The sequence below is a fragment of the Anneissia japonica genome, unplaced genomic scaffold (genome assembly GCF_011630105.1).
Source record: "Anneissia japonica isolate Jap-2015-1 unplaced genomic scaffold, ASM1163010v1 scaffold650_len285673_cov152, whole genome shotgun sequence".
Lineage (NCBI taxonomy): Eukaryota > Metazoa > Echinodermata > Crinoidea > Comatulida > Comatulidae > Anneissia > Anneissia japonica.
The window spans coordinates 95,213-123,113 of record NW_022728301.1 but is presented as its reverse complement, the minus strand read 5'-3'; the positions used below and the strand labels follow the sequence as shown (position 1 = coordinate 123,113).

Below are 27,901 nucleotides of genomic sequence, written 5' to 3'. Positions count from 1 at the left end.
AAATATATATATATATATATATATATATATATATATATTTTTTTTTTTTTTTTTTTTTTTTTTTTTTTTCTGTATGTTTACTTGCTTATTTCAACACATTCAAACAGCTGCTAACATACAAGCACCTCAAGATGAACAATACATTTTCCTGAAGATGAACAAATACATTTTGTGGTATTAATTATGCAGTTGTGAGTGCTAAAAATCTAACAAAGTAATGAGTGACAATGTACCAAATTTACGTAGGCGTGAGAAAAAAAACATCAAGGCGTTGCATTTTTTTCTTTGAATAATTTTTACTTTGGACCACCATTATTGGTAAGCTCTCTGATAATACTAAAAATAAATACACTCTTAATAGCTTCAAATATAATTTCAAAAAGTCTCTGGTCTCCGCATATGCCTAAACACCAATTCATTTTTTTTTTCAAAACGTGATATGTGGTCACATATATTTATTATTAACTAAAACATATTTTAAGAATTATGATAATGTATAAAACCTGGCTAATATTTTTGTTTTTATTTTAGTTTCAGTAATTAACTGAAATAGCATTTTGTAATTTTTTCACCTTATTGTCTAAATGTTTTATTTCAACTTTGTTATTGTGGCTATATCTTAAAGGTCTTTAGTTCACCTACAGAACTTATAATATGGTCCTTCCATTAAACTTATATTTATATGTATCAATATTGTTTATGTTGTATGGAAAAAAAATTGAACTTTTAACTTTGAATGGTGATTCAGACTGATTATTGTTCTGCCCAATGTTTGTCAAATTGTAAATATTTAGAATGCTCCATTGAACATGCAAGGATCATACCGAGCTTGGATATATTAAACAGCACGTTCACAAAACATTACAACATTTATATCGTAATAAAATTCTATAATATACTGGAAACAAACAGACACATGCTCGTAAACTTGACTGTGTTTAGGACATATTCTGTTGATTGGTTAACAATCAAAAGTGCAATTACAAAACATTTTTATCGTAAATCTAATAATCCACTAGAAAACAAACAGCTTTATATTATAACAAAATCAATATATTATTAAGCAAAACAGATAATAAATCTTATTACTAGTACTTTGTACTCTATTTGAGTTTTTTTTTACAATATTATAAGGTTAAGAAATTATCATATTTTCATTTAGGCTAATCATGGAGAAATTAGTTTAATTCCTCTATGTGCTAATTGTGCCTGTAACTTTGCTGTTGATCGAGAGCATTTTAGGTACTGTATGTTGAAGTACCAACAGGATTAGGCCTACCACATGCAGTGGAGGCAACAGCAGAAGAAGTGCCTTACAACCACCCACTGGCCACATCATACACCCAGACAGCCACCACCCACTGGCCAGACCAAAGAAGAAAACAGTTCACCTAATTTTTAAAATGCCACCATCTCCCCTTCTCTTTGCACAAGCTGGATCCACAACTGATTTTTTAAATTATTGTTATCATCGTAATTATTGTTCATACCAGAATTATTACAGTTTTCTCTCCATTTTTTTGTTTACAGTGATGAGCTTCGATCCGATGAATCCAGTACTTGTTCAGAGAGTGACTCTATCTCACTTGAGGGCAAAAATGGTGCAAGAAAACATCTTTCTAAGAGGTACTTGGTAACTTGATTAAATTATTGATTGATCGATTGACTGAAGTTATTGTGTTGTCACCCTTATTATTGTTATGATAATCATCATTGTTATTATTGTTTTTATTATTAGTAGTAGTAGTAATGTGATAATAATTATTAATATTATTGACCTTATTCATTTACTATAAAGTAATCTCTTTTGCAGAAGTTCTGGTGAAATTGCAATGGATGACAAACCTGTTTGGAATCCAGAAGAGCTAGCTTTAACTGTCACCAGCAACTTAATGGATCATATGCAAGAAATGAGTATTGAGCTGCCTAAAACAGATGTCAAGGCTTTAGCATGGGGAAGAATTGAAGGTAATATTAAAAAAAAAAAACATTAAAAAAAAAACATAGCCCTTGGTCATATAGATTGTTTGTGTAAAGTTGTATTTTGCACTTAATGTATAACTTAATAGTCTACCCAAATAATCTCTGTCCTGGAGAGAGTAATGTCAGAGGCAAGCAGTAGGCTCATGTTGCTTCAGTTGAATAGTCTAGGATTGAATTTTGAGACTCACAACATGTTTGTGTTCTTTGGGGAAGCCACTTTGTCTGCATTGCTTCTCTCCAAGTAGGAGTTGAAGTGGGTACACTGCTACTGGGATAAATGTGGCTGCAACTTGAATTTTCAAGCAAATTGAATACTATGGTAAATTAGGTATTTCTGGTGCCTTCAACATTTAAAAAATTTAACTTCTACACAATGTGGCCTTTTATGAATTGTCAGTCGAGATATCGCAATTGCGTATACTAATACCAAAGTGTGAGGTTCAGGAATACACCTTCTTCTGCCTCCTAAGCATTTTTAATTACTTTGTTTGGATTTTTATACTGTCAGATTCAAGAGGGGCCAGCCTGCCTGCAAAGAAAATTATATTCTGATTTTAATTCTGAAAGTGCAATTTCCGGCCATTAGAGGTGCCATAATCACAAATTTTCTTACCTCAGTCGCAACCATGGTGGGGCTGAATTTATAGGGGTATAAATCCTCCATCTGTGAAAGTACCTCCCCGGGCCCCTCTATTTTGAATTCCTGGATCCACCACTGACTGCCAACTGGGAAACTTTATTAGGATTGTTGACAATGGTAGTGGCAGTCCATAATATTGTAGTAGAGCAGTATGATTCATACTCTCTTTCTTTTTCCAATTTTCTTGCAATGTTGTCAGTCAGTACTGGAATACAGTATTGTACAAACTATTAACCTGAAATCTGTTACCTCCCAACAGGAAACACCAACCTCTTGTTGGCTGTAGGATTCGAGGACAGCAGCCTGATGATATATAAAGTTACCGTTGGTATGGTAACAGAAATTGAAAAATGTAACTATGATGGGCTGTCACCAGTGTCAAGGTATATTGAAGAAATTTTTTATTTTATACAATTTTTTTATAAGATAAATGTTCGGTTTGTACTAAAGGAAAGTAAAAGGTAAAGGTCAAAACCTGAAGCTCTGGGCTGACAGGCCGAAGTGCCCACCTCTCTTTCCTTGGCGTTTGGGCCAAAGTGCGCAAGACTATAGGGGGTTCGCCACTACCTCCCACACAGCAGTGTGTTTTACCTACCAGATATTTCCTTGTCGTTTTTTTTTTTTACTTTTTCTTACATTTAATTTTCTTTTCTTTCTTTCCTCCTTATGTTCCCTTTTCTTATCTTTCTTATGTTACCAATTTCTTTCCTTTCCTTGTTCTTTCTGATGTTTCCTTATCTTTGCCCCTTCCTTTCCTTACCTCATTCTTGCTCATGTTATCCTTTCTTTTCTTTCCTTGTTTTTTCTCATGTGACCTTATCATTTCTCTCCTTTTTCTTTCTTATGTTTCCTTATCTATTCCTTTTCATTATCTTTCTTATGTTTTCTTTTCTTTTTCTTTTCCTTTTCTTTTCTTTTTTTAACTTATGTTCCCTTATCTATTTCTTTTTATTATCTTTCTTATGTTTTCTTTTCTTTTCCTTTTCCTTATCTTTCTTTGTTCCCTTTACTTTTTCTTTCCTATGTTTCCTTATCTTTCTTCCTTCTTTTATTTCTAATGTTTCCATTTCTATCTCTATCTCTGATAGGAGGTTTTTTTCTACAAAATAAACTGGCAATTCTATAAAATATCAATATATCTTTTTTCCCAGTCAACAATCCAACAGGAACAAAGTTCCCGCTACAGGCCTTGTCAATTAAGATAAAATTTAAGTCTACTTCAATTACAAAGGTAATAACAACACACTTAAATAAAGTATACATTTTAAAATGCATCACTTGAACCCTCTTTCTAACCACTAAAACCCACAAACACAGACACATCAAGACCAAGACAAAATGCTGTATATTAAGAGAAACGTGCCCTCACACGAAAAAGATGAATCAAATGGTAATTGTTGAGACTTGTTGCATTTTCCTCGCATTATTTAATATATAATATTCAATATTTGTTTATTGTTGCTGTATTTAGATTGTTGTGGATATCTCAAGGAACAGTGCTGCTTCTGGCAGTTGGTTCCACAGATGGCAGAGTGAACCTCATTAAAGTGACAGAAGATGGAACAACACAAATTGGAATCTTAGAGAATAGCACAAGCAGCAGGGTGACAGCTATATCTGCTCCTCCATCAGGAAGGTGAATATATTTATTTATATAGAAGCGGTTTGGGGCAGTGGAAACGGTTTGGTTTCACAACCTCGAGGTCGGGGTTTCAATCCCTCGCTGTGCATTTCGCTTGTGTCCTTGACCAAGCACTTTATCTGCGTTGCTTCTCCCCACCCAGGCATCGTTCCAGAGACTGGGGTATTAATGTGGAAAAGTACTCCGAGACTTGATGTGTCGAGCTTTATATAAAAACGTTCATATTATTGTTATTATTATTATTATTTATAACATTCTCCCAATATTTTTACCAAACCAAATTAAATTATTTCAACATGGAAATTCTTCTCTATCCATTTTTAAGGAGAGACTCAAGACCTACATTTTTCAAACTTTATAATTTTCCATTTTTGTTGTTTTACCTAGTTGTTTTACTTCCATCGTTTAGTTTTTCCAGGATAGGCTAGTCTAGATGCCTGTGGTCTCAAATTGCAGGACAACGGTGCGGTGATGTCGGTTCCCCTGCGATAGTCTGTTTTCTCATGCTTTTTTTTAATTCTTAGGTCGCTTGGTTCGACTTTAGGATTTTGTTTTTGGTTTGTTTTCTTTCGTGTAACGCATAGAGACCATGTAGTATGCACTTTACAAGTCCCAAACCATTACCATTACCATTATTCATAAAAGAGAATGCTGATGTTAATAAGGATGATGATGATGATGCCAATAATTATGATAATGATAAAGTTGATAATGATATCTTTATATTAATGTAATACTGTATTATTTCAGTTTATGTAAACAAGAAAGTTATTACCCTAGTTCATTGGATGCATATAATTGGATAATGATGATACTAGAGAATCATGGTGATATTGATAATGGTTATAATTTTCATATGATCATTATGTTGATCATTATCATGATACTGATAATAAATGAGAGCTAGAAAATCAGTAAAAAGTCTTCAACTAAAAAACATATATCCAGTTCTGATGACTTTGCAATTATTCAAATTACAGCTCTGTGTGTGTCGGTCAGCAAGATGGAAGCGTCTCGTTCTATATGATAAACTCGGACAGCGGCATGATAAAGTTATTGTCGACCTCCAGTATTTCGTATGGTGCTGTCCAGAGCCTAGCATGGCATCCAAGTAAAAAGTGAGAACATCATGTACATTGCTATTAATGAAAATAAATGCATATATTCAGTTGCAGTGCTACTGTAGATAATAAAAGTAAAATAAGTCAATACCTTATATTCTCGCGTATTAAGCGATCCACGTATAAGACGACCCCCGATTTTGAGAAGAGTTTTGGACAATTTTTGTATGTCGGACATATAAGAAGATCCCGTTTCACCATCATAATTCATGCATTTTGCTGCTTTTATGGTCTTGATACCTGCATGTAGCTGGCTAAAAACAAAATGTAAGGCTAATCTTTCAAATAATACCATTTTGTGGGCTTTCAAATGTTGATCAAAACCTTATTTCCCCGCAATTAAAACTGTGTTCATTCATGCTAACAGTTAGTAGCTTCATTTCAGTAGTAAATTCGCATTACGGATGATCCGCACATAAGATGAACATGATTTTAAAATAAAAAAATTGTATGTGTTGCGCATATAAGAGGACCCCTTGTAATTTGCTATTCTCACATAATAATGTCTTATTATGTGAGAATATTTGTTATATTAATTATTATTCATAAAAAGCCATTGGTGCATAGGTAAGTGTAGTGATGGTATTGATTTTTTTTTTATATTTACAGTTTAGCATCTTTTCCATCATAAATTTTTGTATTGGATTTTTTTAACTGCAGTATTGTCGTCGCTGCTGGGGAAGATGATCATATAACTGTTTTCTACATGGAAACTCTAGCTGATCGCAAGAAGGACAAAACAAGGGGAACAATCATGCATTATCGTATGTACCCTTCAATTCTAATGTATCACTAATTTTAAACACATTTAATTTTAAAATATATCAAATTCTATTTTAATGTGCCTAAGAAATTGCACAATAATTTTCTTACTAAATATTTGAATAGTTTCACCAAATTGTGCTTGGTTTATTATCGATTAAACCTTCAACAATTTTCTTACTGTTTACTTATTTCTATTTTTAATCTATTTGATTGTGTTTCTAACCTCCAGTTGGGAAAAAGCGTCGATTTGAATTGGATATCTTTAACAAGTGCTGTAAATTAAAAGGTAAAATTTTGTATTGTTAGAAATTTATTATTAAAGAATAAAATTATTTTACGAATAATAATACCCCAATTCAGTGATATTTATAGATATGCATTTCTTCATTCAAGAACAACTATTTATCTTATTATTGACTTGCAGGTCATATGTCATTTGTTGCTGCCGTCACCTTTGACCCAAGTGGCTCCTTTCTGGTCTCTGCTGGATGGGATGGGCAAATTCTTTTCTGGAATACCACAGATATTGATGATGTCATCAGTTGTGGGGCAGGTGATGTAAGCACAGTTGAATGTTCAACAGGATTCATGATTGGACAAAGGAAATTCCGCAACTTCCCTAAAGACGGAATTAATTTTATGCCTCTTGTGCTATCGCTAGCTCAGCCGATTATTTACATGCTTGCACATATCGATAGTGAGACACTATGCTTGGTGTCTTATCATATCCCTAAGAAATATAGATAAACAATCAAAATATTTTGTCAACCATTTGGAAACTGTAGACATTACAGCTGGATGATTGGTAGTAAGAATGTTTTAATTTTGTGGAGCTAAAATGGTTCTACAGTATTAGTCTAAAAGTTGTAGAAATATAAGTAAAATGATATTAAAAATTTTACAAATTTATTACAACTATTCCCAAATTTTACAACTATTCCCAGGGTCCTCATTATGAGGACCCTGGGAATTGGTTCAATTCCTGTCACGTTATCAGGATTTTTGCCCCTGACCAAAACAACTCCACTCCCTAAGCCTCAGTCTGTGTAAAGAACCTTGTGTGTGTCTTGTGATGGGATTGACATTTTGAAGTGTAAGAGTGTTTGAAAAGAAGTGTACTTGCTGCAGATACTAATCGTAATATTAAAACAATATCAACCCATCTAAATCGTCGTCGTTTTGTAATATTTCTACAACTGCTTTGATACAAAAAATAAGTTCCACAAATGAGAACACATATTTTGTACTTCAGAAATTTACTGCATAGAAATTATTCATACATTTATCAATTGTTTAAAATACGCTGTTCCTAAAATATTTATCATTATTTATAAAATAATTACTGCATATTATTGCTAATTGCCATTGACAATAAATTTGAAACCATGCTTACCTGGGCTTGCTTTGGAGGTAAACATGACTAGTATTACAATATATAAATTTTTTATGCATGTGTAATTTATAAATTGTCTTTAAAAAAAAAAACATTCTCAATAACGGTTATTGACTCACTACAGATTTGCACTCATTCCCACCCAGGCTTTAATTAGTTGGTGTGCTATAGCTTGCTTCGGTGGTATAAATAATCCTTCTCCGCTACTTGTCTTACTGCCGCTTAGTATCTCAGCGACTTGTTTCTTTGGAAACCAACAAGCACTTTCTAATTCGTCTTGGTCTACTTGAATATGACTGGATGTTGCATATGCTAAGCAGCCTATCATCAATTGCATAGGCATGGGCCAAGGCTGACATGAATGGTATTGAACTAGTTCAACTTTCACTCCGCTCTCCTCCATCACCTCACGGCGAACAGCATCCTCTATTGTTTCGCCTGTTGAACAAAAGTTGAAAAAGTTGATTTAATAATAATAATAGATTGGATCTATACACCGCATTACACCAGCTCATACAGTAACTTTCTTCCCCGCTAAGGGTCTCTTCGTGTCTGAGCTACCCTGTAAACTGGTGCTCGCTACTCTTGACTGTCCATAACAGGGTCTGTATGGACCAGTACACCCTACTTATCTTGAAAGATGTACTGGGTTCTTCATCGTGCATATTAGCCAATTGTGTACACTGGGCCTACAGTTTATAGTCCTTATCCGAGACTTGTTCCAGAAACATAGGCGATCGTGCCCATTCCAACCAGTGCTGTTATATGGCTGTACGTTGCGCCACCCCTACCTTAACAGTTCGGCCGATCACCATTTAAAATTATACAGTATGAGGAGCTATGTTAGTATTGTGAAATGTAAAAGTTTAGTTAGATAAATACTAATATCATCCACTTCTTTTTAAATATATGGAAAACAATGTTGATTAAACTTTTAATATGCAAATTATTATGGAAAACAATGTTGATTAAACTTTTAATATGCAAATTATTAAGTGTGGACTGTTCTCAGAAAGCTCCATTGCAACTACCCAACAGCAAAATAAAAGGTTTCATTGATATACTTATACCAAATGAGGCCAATCACAGAGACTGAATGATAAATTACCTGGTTCCATAAATCCCGCCAGACAGGAGAACATGCCAGGAGGAAACTGTTTCTGCCTTCCCAGAAGACACTTTTGCTTGTCAGGTGATATGACCAACATAATCACAACTGGATCTAATCTAGGATAGCTTGTGTTATTAACACCTTGTAAACTTATACAATCTGAAAGATGTACAATATCAAAATTAACTAAATACAGTGGGACACATTCAAGATAAAAAAAATGTGTCCTTTTAATAGGAGTTTCCCCTGAATAGGGTGGTCGTAGTGTTAAAAGGTGTACTTTTTCTTAGTTTGTGGCCAAAATGTGCCCCTTAAAATAATGGTGTCCCAAAGGAGGGGTTCTAATGTGTATATTAGGTGGAAAATATAGCATCAATTGTGTTGAAGAATTGGTAAAATTGTACTGCAGTTTGTATTTGATTTAAATATGGAATAGGTTTTACCAAAGAACTTATATAGGAGTAAGAGTTCTTTGGGCCGATTCGGATGAGTAAAATTTAACCGGGTACCACCAGCTGAGCGGTCGCGTGCGGCAATTAAATAATGCCCCAGGGTATAGAAAATTCGAAAAACATCTGGCCCAAAAACCCACCTTTTTTACTGGATATTTCAATTACACCTTGCCTCAAGGCGTAATTAATCACCCGTAACAAGGCCCAGGTCACAAGTTGACCCTTCAGATTTGTTAACAACGCCGGGTCAGATTGCACTGGACAAAAAGAAGCTCGCGACTACGCTGCATGATTCTTCGCGTTGTTGCCCAAGCTTTCTTTCCACGCTGGTCGTTGTCTTCGTCGTTGCTGTACTTTCTTCGTCGAAAAGCTTGGTTTAGATCAAATCCGTTGTCGAAAGTTGTCATGATAGTTAGTTTGGCTAGGTTAATCATAATTCGGCGCCAATTTGTAAGGATAATCGCAAGGAAATGAGTAAATTGTATAAAAACATAGAGAAAATAGATAAAAAGTAAGCAGAAATAGTGTAAATTCGTGTATGAAGTATTGAAATTGCCGCGAAAACATTGCTAATTTGACACGGGGTCGTCACTCAGGTCACAAACTATTCAGAATTCTGACCTTGCAGAAGCTTGTAAAATACGTAACTTCCGTCAAATTAATGGGTAAATGGATTGTTATTTTACTCGTCCGAACAACCGTCACATTTAGCCCCGAGGTTATTAGTAGATTACCCATGTAATTGAGTTTACGTCCGAATCCAACCTTTGTGTAGTTTGCATTAAAATTGATAGAACATCTGCCCTCCTATGAGTGAGGGACTATTTGATAGATTGAGAAATTACAAGTAACAGGAAACAAACTTGACTGAACCAAAGAAAATACAAAGGGCACTGCTGTGGGTTCAGGAACTGCTGTGGGTTCAGGAACCCAGATGCTGTTATACTATATTTGGTTCAGCTCTATCTTGTATTATCTTTGGTTTTACCAAGCTGCGGCTACAACACAGATAATAGGATTTTTTGACAAGCACAGTTTTCTCATGGATATATTCTGTGAAAAATTCAGCAATAAATGGTAGTAGCTAGTGCACAAGAACATTTAACCGAGTCACATGATTATGTACCAACCTTTATTTGTACAGATTCTTTTATACCCAGCCTCCGCACAGTCTGTTATACTACCACACGTTGGACAGAACTTGTACCTGTGGTGCCAGGTGAGAAGAGACTTGGATTGAGCAATAGCCCCTGCTTGCATTTCATCTATGGTCATGATAGCGTACCTATTTTTGGAAGATAAAATTTCTGCATCCTTACGAAACTCGGAGACCTTTTCTTCTTGAAGGCTTGAAACATCCAGTGCAAACCACGCGATTCTACCATCATTCTTTTCTGATTTATCCAGGTTTCCAAGTCCAAGGAAAACATAAATGGGTTTGGGCTCCACATCGAACATGAATGAAATATCCTTGTAAAATATAGGGCATATTTCATAGATGTTATCACGGCAGACAACAAGTGGGTTTAATTTATGGAAAAGAATAAATCTTGTTGTAGGTTGGTGCATCTGTTCTTCGATCCAGTCCTGTTTAATCCGTAGTGCTGCACATCGATCCAATGGGTTAATTCCAAAGAAATTGACTTCAACAGAAGGAAGTTGACCCAACTGGGTAGAAGCATTTGATTTACCAGATATGATGTTCACTATTGAATCATGATTCCAGAACTTGGCTATTTCAAGGGCTGTCTGACCGGACTTAGTCATCAAGGAAACATCACACCTGTAAATCGATAATAATAATAGTAGGTTGAGTTATAAGTTGCAAATAAACCACAAAAACAGACTAGTGCAGGGAACCAAAACCATTGCACTATTTTCTTGCAATTTGAGACCACATTTAAAAACAGTGGTCAGTAAGGTCATTACTCACAGGCAGTCACCTAACTAGCCTACTAAAAAAAGAAAAAAAAGACAGTTCATTGGAGAAAACAAGAGATCACAAAGATCATAAATGTGAGTTGTAAGCTGCTTCTTAATAGTGGCCAACAAAGGAGACTGATGTTAAATGAATTGGCACAACAGCTATCGGTATACAACAGAAATGTACGGTATAGTGATCTGTTATACATACCCTTTTTGAACAAGTGCTTCAGCAACATCTGTCTGTCCATTTCTGGCAGCAAACATTAAAGCAGTCCATCCTTGCTCATTTTGTGCATTCAAAAGTGTATTATGTTTACCGGTGCCAATCAATTTCAGTACCAGTTCAACCTGGCCTTTACTTGCGCTGTCATGAAGCTCATTCATCAGTCCATACATTGGAGTACCACCCGCCATCAGACCTATTTATATTAAGAATAACAATATAAATATACTGTAATAAAGTAATACTGTACAGTAATTGCAATGTCAACTTCGAAAACTTTTCCAGGAATTATGAAGTGTGAGTAAGCTCCTACTACAGTATCGTGGTTATACTGTACTCAACTTTGAGAACCAGTGATCACATAAATAATTAACATAACTACAGTATATATGGGCAGGTGGTAATTTGTTGGCTATTCACTGATTGAAACTAACAGCTTTTGCTGGCAGTCCACTTTATGCTGTGCTTCATCAGTTAAAGTGACCACATAAGAGCAACATACAGTAGATCAGTCAGGTAATCTCATGATTTCTAGCCACTCTATGTGCACTGAACCGTGACGATACTCATACTCAAGTCTTACAAATGTTTCTTACAAGGTATCCTTCAGGAAACAGTGAAATACAGGTATCCTTGATCTGTTTTGACACTAACAAATCCAAAAATCTATCTAATGAAGCCAGCATAGATTGTCAGTGATTGAAAGCTGGTTTCTCAACCAATGGTAAGACTAAAGAAATCAAAGTGGCACACTACAATACATGTTATATTTAAATGAGGCAGCATTGAGAATAAAAACTTAATAACATAGTGATTGGTACATAAAGTTATGCAAATGTGTTTATATTCAATACCAGCACCAATAATCCACAGAAAAATATATGCTGGTCTAGTGTGTTTATTATATTTTTATTTTTTAAATATAGGCCTGTCTGTGTGGAACCCAAATCTATTTGTTTTCATTTTATTTTAACATTTAACCATATTAAAATGACATTTAGAAAAAAAAATGTTTAAGCTTTGAATATTTTGAAAATATTTCAGTTATTCAGGTATATAATTACACTACTTATATTCTAGCTTCGATTATGCTGTATTTTATTAAGACAGCAAGACTGAGGTTTAAGTTTAGGGTCAAGCCAGCTCCACAATTAACACCTTGGATTTATGCAAGGTTGGTAAAACAATATCTTGGCCTAGGCCTGGCCAAATATATTCTCTTTTCTCCTAATTAATTGTCACTTGTAAAACAGGATTTTACTAGGCCCAATAAAAAAAAATGATTAGTTTATCACCCTTGTATGCACGTCTTCTACAGTATTACATTTTTTTTTAAACATTATTTTTTAAAAAATCATTTATTATTCATTTCTTTAGTAAATAGTTACCAGTTAACATTAGGGTGATACATGGCTTCAGAAAAATAAAAATATAAAAATAAAAAACCTTCCTCCCTCCCTCATCACTTCTCCATCCACAAAGGTTCCAACCCTCCCGATTCAATCGGGAGTCTCCTGAATTTTCATGCTATCTTCCGGTCTCCTGAATTTGTTCAAGTTCTCCCGGATTTCAAAAACTATAGACTAAGCTAGGCCTAGATCGTGAAAAAAACATGGGATTCCCTCGGTAAAATATGAGATTACTAGGCCACATGGATGAACAACCATAGACTTGTATCTTATTATAAATTACGTTTATACATCTCTCAAAAGACGTTAATGCTATCAGAATATTTTGCCGTTGATGGCGCTTTTTACTAATTGCTGGGAATGGGGGCGCCCTTCACCTGCAAATTTTCCTGTCTCCCAATTTTTCAGGTTTAGCCCTAGTAGGGGTTTGAACTGTCTTCATCCAGCCCATCAAAGGGTGATAAACTAATAATTATTTTTATTGTACCTTTAATTTTATGACATCTATCCAAAGCAAAAATCACATTAATTATTATTATTATTCATAATACTAGTACGACTACTAAGTAAGGGCCTACTACTACTAGCTCTCTACTACAGAGGCTATTCCCTCCATTAATAATAATATAGCAATTAGGCCTAGGCCTATAGGCCCTATCTACGCTAGGCCTAGATAGAGTAGGCGCATAGCCTATGCCATAGGCTAGCTAGGACGTAGGGTAGGCCTAGGCCTAGGCCTACAGGCCTAAACTTTAATTAGGCTTAGCATTCACTTATGACGTCCACGCGTTCATCAGATCGTGGGTAGCAATCATTCCCCTAGCACAGAATAATATGACCGATAATGCATGCACGCCATCAAAATTACCATTTGAATTGCCTTGGTTAACGCCTCCTCTACCACTTATTATGACACAAGCGTCAAAAACATGGGCGCTGCCATGACAGTCTTTGTACACAAAGTGTATTCCGAAGAACACAATCATGCTGGAAACTACAACTTTAATAACAAGAATGATTTATAAATTATTATTTTTTGTAACTTAAAATAATTTTGAAGTAAATTTTATAAAAATAAACTATTGTTTATTTTGTATATGTTATTACTAAAGAAGAAATTGTTGGTTTGTTTGGCGATGATGTCAAGTTTTATCCAATCAGCGATTGCCATCCAGTCCATTTATACCGTCCTCTATTGTAAATTACAGTGTACGTGTGTGTGCGCTAGCTCAAAAAGTCAGTGTTTTCTTTACCAATATGGGTTAGTTTTTTACTTCATTTTTCATATTTATAATAATATAATTTCACGCATTCTATTTCTGAGAGGTATATATGTGCATCTAAACAAAATGCTTCTAAGCTAGGCTAGCCAGATCTTTCTACTAGTCTAGGCCTAGTTATGAGGCCGTAGGAAGGTAGGCTACTAGCCTGGCTAGGTCAGGAGGAGGAGCTAGGCTTAGGCACAAAAAAAGTCACTAGTTTTCGTATTTTATATTTGTTTTTGTTAAGGAACCACATCAAATTTCATTGTATATGTATTGTACATGTATATATGACAAATAAAGTTTATTGAGTATTTACTGCATAATTTAGCCTTTTTTTAATTGTGCCTGGGGTACTGTATTATCGATTAAAGTTAATTTTAGAAATTGACCATTTTATTGTCTATACTGTTCAAAGTTAATTATACATTTTTTAATATATACGTACTGTCTGACCAATCTAGCTGTGTCATCTGGGCCTTCTGCTGTGCTGTCATCATTACTGATGCTACTTTTGTTTGCTGGAATGCAAGTATTTAAAGTACAACTAGCCTCCTCTGAGCTCATGACTATCCTTGGCGGCTTCCTCGGATCGTTGCTTTTTATTCTCGGTCTCACTGCCATGAACAACGTAGAAAATGCTTTATTCGGTAAAGGATTCCAAGCAAAAATATTTCCAGAAGGTAAGAGACGCATGTCAATCATAAAGTAAAATATTGGTTTAATTATTTCATATATTTTAATTTTTTGTATTACTATATCATGATTGTTTTGATGATTTTTTTAAATACTTTGTTATTAATTATTTGTTTCAGTAATAAATCATATTTTAATCATTTATAATATATTTTTAATATACATTTTAAAATTTTTATGTATGTTTTTTGTGGTTTTTTTTCAGTTGTCATTTGCCTTTTAGGTGCCTGTTTTGCTTCTGCCCTTGTCCACAGAGTGTGTATAACAACATGGTAAGATTCATTATCTACAATATAAATCATTGTCATCATAACTATCACCATCATCATGGCGATTATCATTATTATCATCATCCCCATCGTCATCTTTATACTGTATAATCTGTGTTTATGATTGTGAGAATACAAAAGTATGCTGCACTTTATATTACTTATGTTTTGGTCACATTTTTTTTTCAATCAAGTATGCCACAATGTCTTCAAACACCATTGCCATTATTTTATTAGTTTTTCTATAACATTTACATTCATATCTTATTTTTTTTTTTTTTTTTTTTTTTAGTTTCATATTTTCTTTAGTGGAGCTGTACTATATTAACAAGATTTCTGCTACCAAGTATGCACCTCCTGTTACAGCACAAACACCAGGAAAGAAGAGGCGATAATTACCAATTTACCTGCAGTATCTACACAATAAAACACTTTAATTGGACAGTTTTTTTAAAGTTCAGTAGGAATGCCTTGTGCAAAACGTGAAGTTTAATTAAAAGCACAATTTTCATCTGATTAAAACTAAGATGTATTTCTAAGCTGTTTATTGATGTGCAAAACGTTAAACTTAATTAAAAGCACGGTTTCATCTGACTAAAACTAGGATGTATTTCTAGGCAGTATTGGTTTCATTTCATCATTTTTTTTCAATTTAGTACTGTTAGTTTTTCTTTATATTTGTTAAATTATGATTTATTTTTAAAATAAATCACAATATCATACCTTTAGAAAGTTGTTAGGCATGTCATCCTTGAATATGAATTATACTAGAACTATCTTTGGCTTATATAGGTGGTATAGTAACTTAAAAGGTTTATTGCTCAATAAAGTTCTTGCTGTCGTAAGGTTAACAAGTATTATACATGGCTTCCACAATGCAGTGTCTACGCACTAATATATTGTAAGCATATCGACCGCATCAAGTCAATTTGTATTTTATTCGAAAGTTATATTATCTGATTTTGAATGCTATAATATCCCATTTGTGGAAAATGTCTAAATTATTTGCCTAAATTGTGAATGTATTTTGTTGAGCAATTATTAAAAACTGTAAGTTAGAGCCAATCATAAAATTCTCAATTGGGTGTTACAGTATTTAAATTATAATTAAAATACATAATTTTACTGGTTATTGTAACATTTGTCAATTAGCTGTCGAAGTGATGATTAGCGATCTGAACATGATTAGTAGATAAGTAATAAATTTTCATTCTTTAATAATTCTTTACAAGAATATTGACTTGTTTTTGAATTGAAGCATTGCATCCAATGCATTATTTTGCTGTTCTGACGCCTGATCCGGTGGTTAAAGGCATAACTTTTCATCGTTGCATTATTTCTCTCTGATTGCATGTAGATTTGCCACAAGTCCTTTTTTTATCATTATGGACAGCGCCACCTACGAGTAAGTTAATTTAAAGCATATCAAAGAGTATAAAGCTGTTTTATACTATTTGAGCATATTTCACATTATTAGGCACGGAATACAAAAAAAAAAACCGAGTATGGGACGCCAACTAAATTTGGTATGGCGTATGCTAAGCGCAATAAAAAGTGAGCCAAATTTAGGAACCCAGGCAACTTTTTAAGGTATGCACTTGTTATCGTTGCTAATAGATGATTGGCATAAAATTCTAAGCTGCTGAAATACAATGTGCAATGCGATAAATTAATGATTCCTAGTCTATTTTCTTTATAATAAGTCGGTGCAATTTTAAAATGGCATGATTTTAGATAAGTGAAATATACTGAATCTTTTCAGTAATCATGCTATCGGTTGATTTCCCCTCGATTTATCTTCGGGAGAACTCCAAATTTTCGTGGGGAATCCCCGGACCCCTAGGATAGTGTTATCACGAAACCCCCCCCNCCCATAGACAATAGGCCTATGCCTTTGAAACTGGAAACATGGACAAATACAAGATTGTCTGCAACAAAGTGTCAAATCTAAACAACTTGGAAGCGCTTTTACAAAAACACAGTTGAATCCATAATGAAATCAGACACAAAACTTCTTAAACCTCAGTAATAAACCAGCGAGTATCCGATAAAGGAAGCTACATTAAGACCTGTGTAGCTCCTGTGATTATTCATTCACACGAGCGAACGAACGAACGAATAAACCAGACAATCTTGGTAGTTTAGCAAATTCACTTTTTTACGGTGTCAAACAAAATTTAATGCCAGCTGATAAATCAATACTCCATACTGAACTTTATCAACGAATAATAGGCCTAATGCCTGTAAAGGAGCTGTACCAGACCGATTAATCGTCAGTCCAGAAGCCGTTGAAATCAAACTTCATAACATTACCAGATACAAAGCGCCAGACCCAGATGACATTCCTAACTGAATACTAAAAGAATGATCAGCTAGATTGGCGTATTCTCTGTGTGCAATCCCCTTTTCAACCCATCATGCACGCCATCGTATTATCGTTTCCCTAGCTATTTTTTCATATTTATTTATTCAACAGAACATACACTTTAGATTCAGTGGCACACAACAATTTGGTGCGTTCAATGAGAAAGAAAAACAACGAAAAGAAATGTGTATAAGAGACAGTATATATATTCCATGAAGGAATTAGTTTAAACTAATTCCTCCTTGGTACGAGGGCTCTAAAGCTGGTTTTCCACTAGGCGAATTTATTCGCTCGAATCGAAAGCGTCGGTTCGCCTCCTGAATTCTGATTGGCTGTATGTTTTTTTCGCTTCGCAATAAGTAGAAAAATTTCGAATTACCGATTTCGTTGAAGCGAAAACACCTATAGAAATGTGGATGCGCATACGCATGAACTAGTGAAAAAACGGTTTAACTGCTGCATGACAAGCATCTTGATTATAAGAAATCTTCGAATCCTCTACAAGTTACGTAAATGGTACCGGTAACGTACACTACTTAGGCCTATCATAGGTCCTACGTCATCGTAAATAAACACGTTTATAAAGAAATGCTTGTGTCTTCGGAGTTATTCATTTTAACACTGTATACATTGTATTTAAAACCCTGTCCCTCAAAGTGTTTCATATTAAACCGCACACAAGGATACTCTCGATTAAGCGCCGCGGCACTTATTCGATAGCGGCGCTTAGCGAAAAAAATTATCAGATTTGGTGCGACGCTTATTCGAGTGCGGCGCTTTATTCGAGTATTTACAGTTATCTAATCTAATGGGTTTTTGTTTTTTTTGAGAATCATCTTTTGTTTTATTTTTTATGTGAGAATGTCACTTTTTAAGTTTTAATTTGTTTACTATTGACTGTTATTTTATCTGGATTGTATATTTTATGTACGGTATGTACCGCTGTCTGTCTGTTTAATATTGTTTGAAGGTTTGCATGGTGAAGTAATAATGCTTGTAGATAGTTCTAAAAAGGACTGTTGTTTTTGTTGAGTGTGTCTCGACCTTTCGATTCAGTTGCCTCAATCGTCATCAGGAGAATATTATTATTATTATTGTGGGAAAACATCGGCAAGTTAACGATGCAAGTAAAGGGATTTTCGGCATAAGAATAAGAATAAGAGGAAGTCTTACTGATTTCATTGTTATTGAAACGTCCTGAAAAGGTAACAATACCCTGGTTTATTTACCAATGATTCCCTTTCACTTGTGTTATATACATTACATGGTTCAACTATCAACCATTATTTCCTAATGTAGGTGTATTTTGGTATTTTGTTGTATACTTGTTCAATCAGATTGAATGTTTCCGGGTTTACTTTCGTTAGACCTAGGACTATATTTCACATTCAGTGAAGAATCCTAGTTTGAAAGCAATTATCTCGACCTTTCGATTCAGTTGCCTCAATCGTCATCAGGAGAATATTATTATTATTATTGTGGGAAAACATCGTCAAGTTAACGATGCAAGTAAAGGGATTTTCGGCATGATCTTAGTTCAGAATCTTAGTTGAAAACAATATTTTAAAGAACAGTTGCACGCAGAGATGAATGAAAATGTTTTAAGCTATCTACGGGGCTTCCACTCATATGAACGTAGTTTTAATTTGCGTGTAATTGCAGACGATAATGAGATCAAAACAGCCTATGAACAAGCAAGAATAAGAGGAAGGCTTCCTTTTAACAGATCAAAAATCTTAATTCTAGGAGATCACAATGTGGGAAAGACGTCGACATGCAGACGCTTGCAAGGTAAAGATTTTCGTCATGACGAGCCTAGTACAGTGGGAATTGAAACAAATACTGTCAAAGCAAAAGTTAGTGATGTTAACGGTAAATGGTGTGAAGTATCAAATGCACCACTAGAAGAATTTGAGAGTTCGGCAGCATGGTGGGCAGTATCACATGTGAGGAAACACGGTGTGAATGAAAACACGAGGACCAGTAGCAAGTCAGAAGTCAACCCACAGACCTCGTTAATAAATCTAAAGAAAGACATATTTTATCAGATAACACACAATATTCCCATGCTAGTTATGTTTCTAAACGGTGGATTTACATTCGGATTTGGATTAGTTGTATGGATATGTAATCTTTGCTTAATGTATATAGGCGATGTTCACAGTGGGTACCGTTTCGGTTGTGGATACACAATTGGAATGGTTTTAGTAGACAGCGCAATTGAACTTGGTCTAAGGATCCATATTTCCACTGTTAAAATAGCTTTGTATGTAATAGCTGGCTTAATTGCCGGGGTGCTTATGGGATCAGGTGGTAGAACTGGATTATGCATAGCATTCTGTGTTATGGTGCATCCGAAACAGAAAACATTCACCATCGATAATGTTACAGAAATGATATTAGTCATCTACAGCAAAGCATATAATAATTTGATAATTTACACTGTTGGAATTATTACTATTCTGGTGTTTAGGTATGTTCCCGTTAAGATATTGTCGTTGAATCGACAAAACTGCATACCTGTTTTAATAAGCATTTTTGTTTGTCTCAAAGCCGCGGGCTTTATCGGAGGGCCGGACTTTTTACGCCTATTTTATACATGTACATGTATTTTTGTACTTGTGAGTGTTATGTCAGCTGGGATCCTTTTTGGAAGAAAATTTGCTGCTTATGGGTATATTCCTCAAATATATATTATTAAGAAATCTATTGGTTTTGTGGCAGGTATATTTATAGCATTTTTTTGTGGGTGGGAACTGGCAGATTTAAGAACTCTAAACTTACATGCCCATTATTCTCTTTCACGATATTTGTTGAGCTTATTCCTCTTTCTGACACCGATCATTGCCTTTTTAGTCTACGAATGGTTTTCATATGTGAAAGTGAAGAATACAACCTCTATACCGGTAAAGCATATAAAAAAATCAATGGAAGCAGATATTCGTAATGAATCATCTTATTTGGATGCTAGACTTAGTCTATGGGACTTTGCAGGACAAAACATATACTACAACACCCACCATCTCTTCATGCCAAAGCAGGGTGTATATCTAATTGTGTTCAACGCCGTTGAAGCGGTTATAAATCCTGAAAAACAAATCAAACGGCTACAATTTTGGTTGCAATCAGTTGCTATGCATGGAGACATTAACAATGTTGTGGTGTTTCTTGTAGGAACAAGACGAGAAAGTGTTATGGACATAAATGCACTTTTGCATTTTACTCAACTTGCGAAAGCACGTCTCTACAAACCCTTTTCTAGGTTACTTGCGTTCCACCCTTTAGGCAGCTTTTTCTTTTTTATAGAAAATTCGTTACAAGTAGACCAAGAACGCAAAGTGCTACGAACAGTTATCTATAGTGAGATTAAAAAATTGGATTTTTTTCAGGAGAATTATTTAGTAAAATACCTTTTATTTCATGAAATTTTGAACAGGTTTCGCCTGCAAAAATACATTATCATGAGTTTAGCAGACATCTTCGAGGAAATCAAATCAACATGTAATATCATTTCTCAGAATGAGTTGTGCCAATTCTTGAACTTCTTTGACAGATCCGGTGATGTCATATACAATGAACGTGATGAGACACTCCGACATTACGTTATCTGTGATCCTCAAATGCTTATAGACATTCTGACAATATTAGCGAATGTGCCTGAACCTCACCAAAGAAATCGGACAGTAGCTGATTTATGGCAGAATTTGGAAGACACTGGCATTGTTGACAGTAAATTACTGGAACACATTTGTAGAGAGAAAAACATATGGCGACATTACCCTTACATCATTCGTTTCTTAGTGGGAACACATCTACTTTTCCCGGTTAATGTTATTGATCCAATCGACCAAGTCGGCACTTTTTTTCTCTCATATGGGCTGCCAAAGAACAATTTAATGCCAACACAGAACAGCAATCACTCGAAAGAAATTTTCTATTTCGACTTTAGTGAAATTCTTCAAGAAATTATATTTCTACGTCTCATAGGTAGATGTTGTGAAATGTTTAGTTTGGATGAGATCTGTTACAATGAAGCAAGATTGAGGAAAGGTAAATCATGTCTTTTCTCCATCAGTACAGAAGTAATTCCTGGAAACATTAATTTATACGACAGAAATCTTATCAAAATTGAAGTTATAAGCGAAGACAAAACTGAAACTATGGTTGTTCTACAGAAAATGATTATTTTTATTGAAGAAATAATCAAGCGGGATTTCAACCTGGACTACTTTAGGAAACAATACATATGTGGACCTGTGTGTCAGAAGTGTAGTTCTCTAGATGGAACAATGTGTTTGGTGAACCTCATTACACATGGAAACGATATATCTACACTGGGTGGCTATAAACCAGACATTTATCATGAGGTCACACTTGAGCAAAAGGTATCGGAACGTATTCACTTTTTTTTATAAGAAGCAAATTTTTTTTAGGCTCAGTTTTCTTATTTTTCAGTCGATTTCCTGTTCAAAAATATTCTTATTTGGTTCTTATTTGTACACACTTTTCAAACATGGAAAATTATTATTGTACAGCAGTATATTACTGTACTGTATTATAGAGGGTATTTGCATAGTCACACCTATAGAAAATAAGGTACAGAGAAGATTTGGTGGTTTTCTATTTTTTTTTTTTTTTTTTTTTGACATAAAAAATTGGCCTTTTAACACAACTGTGAACTTTGTCAGTCATCCAGGTTAGAGTTATTGTATTTAATGGATCTTTTATACTGGACCAATTCAGAACGCATGACCAGTCGGCCTTGCCACGCGTCGGGGATTGGAGTAGAAAAGATCCATTAATAATATTTGACGCATAATAAGTATTTTGGGCTAGTTTTCTTGGGAAAACAAAACGCCGGCCTTTTTTTAAGATTTTGGGTTACTCAGGCTTGAATAACACATTTGCTTTTTGGTATGATGTTGATGATATTAATAGACATATTAAATGATGAAGATAATTATTATGAATATGATGGTAATAATGGGCAATGGGAATAACAGTAATAAGTACCATAGGCTCACTTGCTCACAACCTAGTCTTATGCATGTAGCAAGATTTCGATATTGTGGAACATTACTGTTTGTCATGATTCTTTTATTAACCATTTCATGACGTAACTAAATATTTTCTTGTTTTGCAGTTGAATGTCACGTGTAGTCGAATAAGAGACAACCAGCTCTGAGGATAATAGACCTTTCCGGAGTGTCAATCATACTTAACAACTGACTAATCAGAACAGCGTTAGGAATACGCGCGCGTCTTACAAACACACGTGTTGTCCCACAAACGCACGTGTTCGCGTATGTTTTAACACTGCCGTCTTGTGAGACCTTAGCAACAAAATCCAAAGGGCGGAGCTTAGTGGAAAGGTTCATTAATAGGGAGCTTTCGATTTGTGCCACAACGGGACGCTAGAACGGAATCACTCATGCGCGACCGTCCTACCTGGCGTCCTTCGTTCTCTGCATACGTAGATTTGGCCAACTTGTGTTCCAGAAACTACTCGACGAGGTGACCTTAACGTTCTCGCATGCGCAGATGACTTTTAGTGACGTCATTAGGTTCTACGTCCTACCGTCGTCGTGCAATCGAAAGCTCCCTATTAGCTGCCCAAATACACGACAACAACAATTAAATTTGTAAGGCACACCAGGGAACTGGCACACACACTCTACAATACGATTTTCGAGACCTCAATGAACTTCGAACAACGCTTAGTCTTTTACCACGGGCACCGACGAGACAACTAGCCTTGGAACTGCCAAAATGTTCATGTTATGAAATGTCCGCGGCAGAGTTACGAAGTTCGAGTTTAGAAATGCCAACGCTCATTCATTAATTCCTTATTCAGTCAGAAGTACGCAAATATACATATTGTTGGCTGGGATTAGTGTTTGTTAAACTCTTAGGTACTGTATCTCGCTGTCTGATTTTAAGAAATACATTGATGTTACCATGCTAATAACTAATGGATATTTTCCTATTGAGCTGCACGAGTTATAAAAAGTGTTATTCCAGCTTTGGTTATATTACTGGATTATTGTTAATGGCACTTGTGATGTTTGAATGACTAATAAAATGTCATCCTTTAACACTTCTCTTTACAAAAATATTGACTTATTTTTAACTTGAAGCAGTCATGAAACAGTGCATCCAAGTCATTAGTTTGCTATTCAAATGCCCTGTGTATAAAGGAATACGGGATTTTTTATCTTAACTACCGGTATTGCTCCATTATAATTATTATGTGAGCGTATTATGTGAGCGTATACGCATTTGCATAAAAGAGAGTGCCTGGGGATTTGATTTGCGTAGTATTAGATGTGAACCAGGAAAGATTTTATCCGATTGAAACAAGTATACATATACCTGTATAAGGAAATGGTAGACGAAATGTTTGTATACCTAAAACAATACCCTGGTTTATTTACCAAGGATTCCCTTTCACCTACATTACATCTACATTAGGAAATAATGGTCGAAACGTGTAATGTATACATGATAAGCCTTACTGATTTCATTGTTATTGAAACGTCCTAAAAAGGTAACATACCCTGTGTAGCTGCCTCAACGTAGCAGCTTTAATATGCTGATCAAAAAGGACACTGAAACGATTTTACTGGCTTCGGCTGTATCATTTATTCTATATTTCTTGCCGTCATATCAAGCCGTGTCGTAAAATTCTGGCAATCAAATAACAACAATCATAATTATTAACATTCAGAAAATAGCAATACAATCATAACACTAATTAATTAAATCATCATTAAATCAAATTCAGGCTTATGTAGTTATTTATCATATTATTATCAACACTGATCATCCACATTATCAACTGTAATTACTAATTATTATTATAATCGTTTTCATAGGTAAGTCAATGTATTACAAATGATTCCACAGTCGAATGTAGATCCTAGTATAGAGAAATATCATAGTTAACAACAATTACATTCTACGATGCTGATTGGCCAATAAAAAACGCCAATAAAAGCTTTCTTCTTTGTTTGGCTTCTGGTTGTCCACAATCACAAAAGCAGCCATGAAAGTGCAGCACGACTGCAGCCCACAAAATTAAAACCCTATTAAAACTGCACATAAAATCGAGTAATTTTGCATCAGTTTGGCATCCTCTCATCCTCCTCTGTTCCAATTCCCATCATGGTTGGTGCTAGTAATTAATTTTCTTTTGTTTCCCCAATTAATATTTTTGAATGGAACAAAAATCAATATCACTAATAGGCCCTATGATAGGGGACTAAATACCACACCAGATACATACTCCATAAAGGCATTTCTCATGGCAATTTCTCAAGGATAACCTAAAAAAGAGTAAAAGGTATAATACAGACACAGTGATAAGCTAGGACCTATTGCACTTCAGTTAGGGTTTTCGAATCGACTGTCTGTGCTGTGCCCAACTCATACGGTATGCCGTGAAATATTTATACAGTATTTCTATCTACAACATTCTACCGTGCGAATAAGAGTTTTTTTTTCGACAATTCGCACAGTACCGTGCGAATAAGGTCTTATGTGTCTCATTCGCACGGTAGACCTAGCCAATCAGCATTTAAGGTTTCATGACGTAACGGCTGTCATACCGTGCGATTAAGTTCTTATTCTTAATTCACACGGTACCGTGCGAATAACCTCTTCCGTGATGTTAACAGTAAGTGGCGTAAAGTATCAAATACACCACTAGAAGACTTTGAATGTTCGCAGCATGGTGGGCAGTATCACATGTGAGGAAACACCGTGTAAATGAAACAAAGAGGCCCGGTAGCACGTCAGAAGTCAATCGACAGATTTTGCCAAAAAATCTAAGGAAAGACGCATTTTATCAGATAACACACACTATTCCCATGCTAATCATGTTTCTAAACGGTGGGTTTACATTCGGGTTTGGACTAGTTGTATGGATATATATTCTTTGCTTAATGTATCTAACCAATGTTCACACTGGGTACCGCTTCGGTTGTGGATGCACTATCCCATTGGTATTCGTAGACAGCGCATTTGAGTTGGGTCTATGGATCAACATTTCCATTGTGAAAATAGTTGTTTATGTAATAGTAGGCTTAACTGCTGGTATACTTATGAGAATAGGTGGTAGAACTGGACTATGCATAGCATTCTGTATAATGGTACATCCGAAACAGAAAACATTAATAATGTTACAGAAATGATATTAGTCATCTACAGCAAAGCATATTATAATTTCATAATTTTCATTCTTGCAATTATTACTATTCTGACACTTAGGTATGTTCCCGATAAGATATTGTCGATGAGTCGACGGAACTGTATACCTATTAACAAGCATTTTAGTTTGTCTCACAGCCGCGGTTTTTTTTTTTTTTTTTTTTTTTCGGAGGGCCGGCTTTTTTACGCCTACTTAAATTTTGCATGCACATGTATTTTCGTAATTACAGTTGGAGTCCTTTTGGGAAGAAAATTTGTTACTTATGGGTATATTCCTCAAATATATATTATCAAGAAATATATTGGTTTTGTAGCTAGCATATTTATAGCATATTTTTGTGGGTGGGAACTGGTAGGATTAAAAAGCTTACACGGTGCCCAATACTCTATTCCACGATATATCTTCAGCTTAATGCTCTTTCAGGCACCGATCATTGCCTTTTTTGTCTACGAATCGTTTTCATGTGTGAAAGTGAAAAATACAACTGCTATACCAATAAAGCATATCAAAAAATCAATGGAAGCAGGTATTCGTAATAAATCCTATTTGGATACTCGACTCAGTCTATGGGACTTTGCAGGACAAAACATATACTATAACACCCACCATCTTTTTATGCCAAAGCAGGGCGTCTATCTAATACTGTTCAACGCGGTTATGAATCCTGGATAACAAATTAAACGGCTACAATTTTGGTTGCAATCAGTTGCTATGCATGGAGACATTAAAAATTTTGTAGTGTTTCTTGTAGGAACAAGAGGAGGAAGTGCTACCGACATGAATGCACTTTCGCATTTTACTCAACTTGCAAAAGTACGCCTTTACAAACCTTTTTCTAGGTTACTTGCGTTCCATCCTTCAGGCAGCCTTTTCTTTTTTATTGAAAATGCCTTACTAATAGATTCCGAACGCAGCATGCTACGAACGGATATCTATAATGAGATTAAAAAATTGAATTTTTTTCAGGAGAATCATTCAGTAAAATACCTTTTATTTCATGACATTTTGAACAGGTTTCGCCTACAAAATTACATTATCATAAGTTTAGTAGAGATCTTTGAGGAAGTCAAATCAGTATGTAATATCATTTCTCAGAATGACTTGTGCCAATTCTTGAACTTCTTTGACAAATCTGGTGATGTCATACACAATAAACGTGATGAGACACTCCGACATTACGTTATCTGTGACCCTCAATTGCTTATAGACATTCTGACAATCTTAGTTAATGTGCCTGAACCTCTCAAAAGAAATCGGACAGTAGCTGATTTATGGCAGAGTTTGGAAGACACTGGCATTGTTGACAGTAAATTACTGGAACACATTTGTAGAGAGAAAAACATTTGGAGACTTTACCCTTACATCATTCGTTTCTTAGTTGGGACACATTTACTTTTCCCGCTAGATGTTATTGATCCAATCGACCAAGTCAGCACTTTTTTCCCTCGTGTCGACTGCCAAATAGGCCTATAAATTTAATGTCAACACAGAACAGCAATGTTCACACGCAAGACATTTTCTATTTCGACTTTGGTGAAATTCTTCAAGAATTTATATTCCTACGTCTCATCACTAAATGCTGTGAAGTGTTTAGTTGGGATGAAATCTATTACAATGCAGCAAGATTTAGGACAGGTAAATCATGTCTTGTCTTTATCAGTACAGAAGTAATTTCTGGAAACGTTAATTCATACGACAGAAATCTTATCAAAGTTGAAGTTACAAGCGAAGACAACACTCAATTGTTCGTTCTACAGAAAATTATTATTTTTATTGAAGAAATTATCAAACGGGATTTCAATCTGGACTACTTTAGGAAACATTACATCTGTGGACCTGTATGCGAGAGGTGTAGTTAATTAGATGGAACAATGTTTTTGGTAAACCTCATTTCTCATGGAAATGATATATCTACACTGGATGGCTATAAACCAGACATTTATCATAAGGTCACACTTGAGCTGAAGGTATGTTCGGAAATTATAGTCCTGACAGTTTCCTATAATTATTCAATTCATCTTATTTTTCCAATTAATATTATTAATATTGTATTATTATTATTATTATTATTATTATTTTTTATTATTATTATCATTATAATTATTATTATTTAATTCTAGGCCTATAATTATTTTGCTCTGCCTATTAGTAGGCTTACTATTAATTGATTTATAAAATGGTAACCAGGGCTAAACATTTGTTTAAAGTATCACATTTATTATTTATAGAACTGAAAAGTGGCCATTTGACACATCTGTGAATACTTTTAGTTATCCACATTATTTGTTCTAGTTTAATGGATATTTTGTACTAGACTTAACTTTTTGTGACAATATTTCACGTCCAATTCAGAACGCATGATCAGGCCGACTATGTCTCGGAAGACTAGTCAGCCTCAGGGACGTATCTATGGGGGGAACCGTGGGAGCCGCGGC

The 27,901-nt window shown here is 34.9% G+C and overlaps 4 protein-coding genes across 6 annotated transcripts in view; 3 read left to right on the top strand and 1 right to left on the bottom strand.

Annotated features, from left to right (window-relative positions):
- Positions 1–7,585, top strand: part of LOC117114052 — a 35,454-nt gene extending 27,869 nt beyond the window's left edge. The window contains exons 13-20 of the mRNA XM_033257584.1: positions 1,531–1,626; positions 1,814–1,968; positions 2,883–3,006; positions 4,095–4,259; positions 5,246–5,383; positions 6,047–6,150; positions 6,381–6,437; positions 6,576–7,585. Of these exons, the coding sequence (XP_033113475.1) occupies positions 1,531–1,626; positions 1,814–1,968; positions 2,883–3,006; positions 4,095–4,259; positions 5,246–5,383; positions 6,047–6,150; positions 6,381–6,437; positions 6,576–6,898 (1,162 nt within the window). The 3' untranslated portion in view covers positions 6,899–7,585. The remainder of the gene's footprint in view (positions 1–1,530; positions 1,627–1,813; positions 1,969–2,882; positions 3,007–4,094; positions 4,260–5,245; positions 5,384–6,046; positions 6,151–6,380; positions 6,438–6,575) is intronic.
- LOC117114056 (peroxisomal NADH pyrophosphatase NUDT12-like) lies at positions 7,391–13,666 on the bottom strand. Of its 3 annotated transcripts, none has more exons than XM_033257587.1 (5): positions 13,534–13,666; positions 11,242–11,452; positions 10,238–10,890; positions 8,653–8,814; positions 7,391–7,982 (listed from the first exon to the last, which is right to left on the bottom strand). In XM_033257587.1, the coding sequence occupies exons 1-5, from the start codon at positions 13,649–13,651 to the stop codon at positions 7,663–7,665; spliced, it is 1,464 nt and encodes a 487-aa protein (XP_033113478.1). In that variant the 5' UTR covers positions 13,652–13,666; the 3' UTR covers positions 7,391–7,662. The 3 variants fall into 3 exon arrangements, with proteins under 3 accessions (XP_033113478.1, XP_033113480.1, XP_033113479.1); XM_033257589.1 differs by lacking the exon at positions 13,534–13,666 and adding an exon at positions 13,439–13,511; XM_033257588.1 differs by lacking the exon at positions 13,534–13,666 and adding an exon at positions 11,853–12,034.
- Positions 13,667–13,765: 99 nt separating this feature from the next.
- On the top strand, positions 13,766–16,126 carry LOC117114057 (keratinocyte-associated protein 2-like). Its single transcript, XM_033257590.1, has 4 exons — positions 13,766–13,926; positions 14,392–14,610; positions 14,829–14,895; positions 15,185–16,126. The coding sequence occupies exons 1-4, from the start codon at positions 13,923–13,925 to the stop codon at positions 15,285–15,287; spliced, it is 393 nt and encodes a 130-aa protein (XP_033113481.1). The 5' UTR covers positions 13,766–13,922; the 3' UTR covers positions 15,288–16,126.
- Positions 16,127–18,625: 2,499 nt separating this feature from the next.
- On the top strand, positions 18,626–22,532 carry LOC117114060. Its single transcript, XM_033257595.1, has 2 exons — positions 18,626–21,642; positions 22,401–22,532. The coding sequence occupies exons 1-2, from the start codon at positions 18,844–18,846 to the stop codon at positions 22,440–22,442; spliced, it is 2,841 nt and encodes a 946-aa protein (XP_033113486.1). The 5' UTR covers positions 18,626–18,843; the 3' UTR covers positions 22,443–22,532.
- Positions 22,533–27,901: the final 5,369 nt, after the last annotated feature.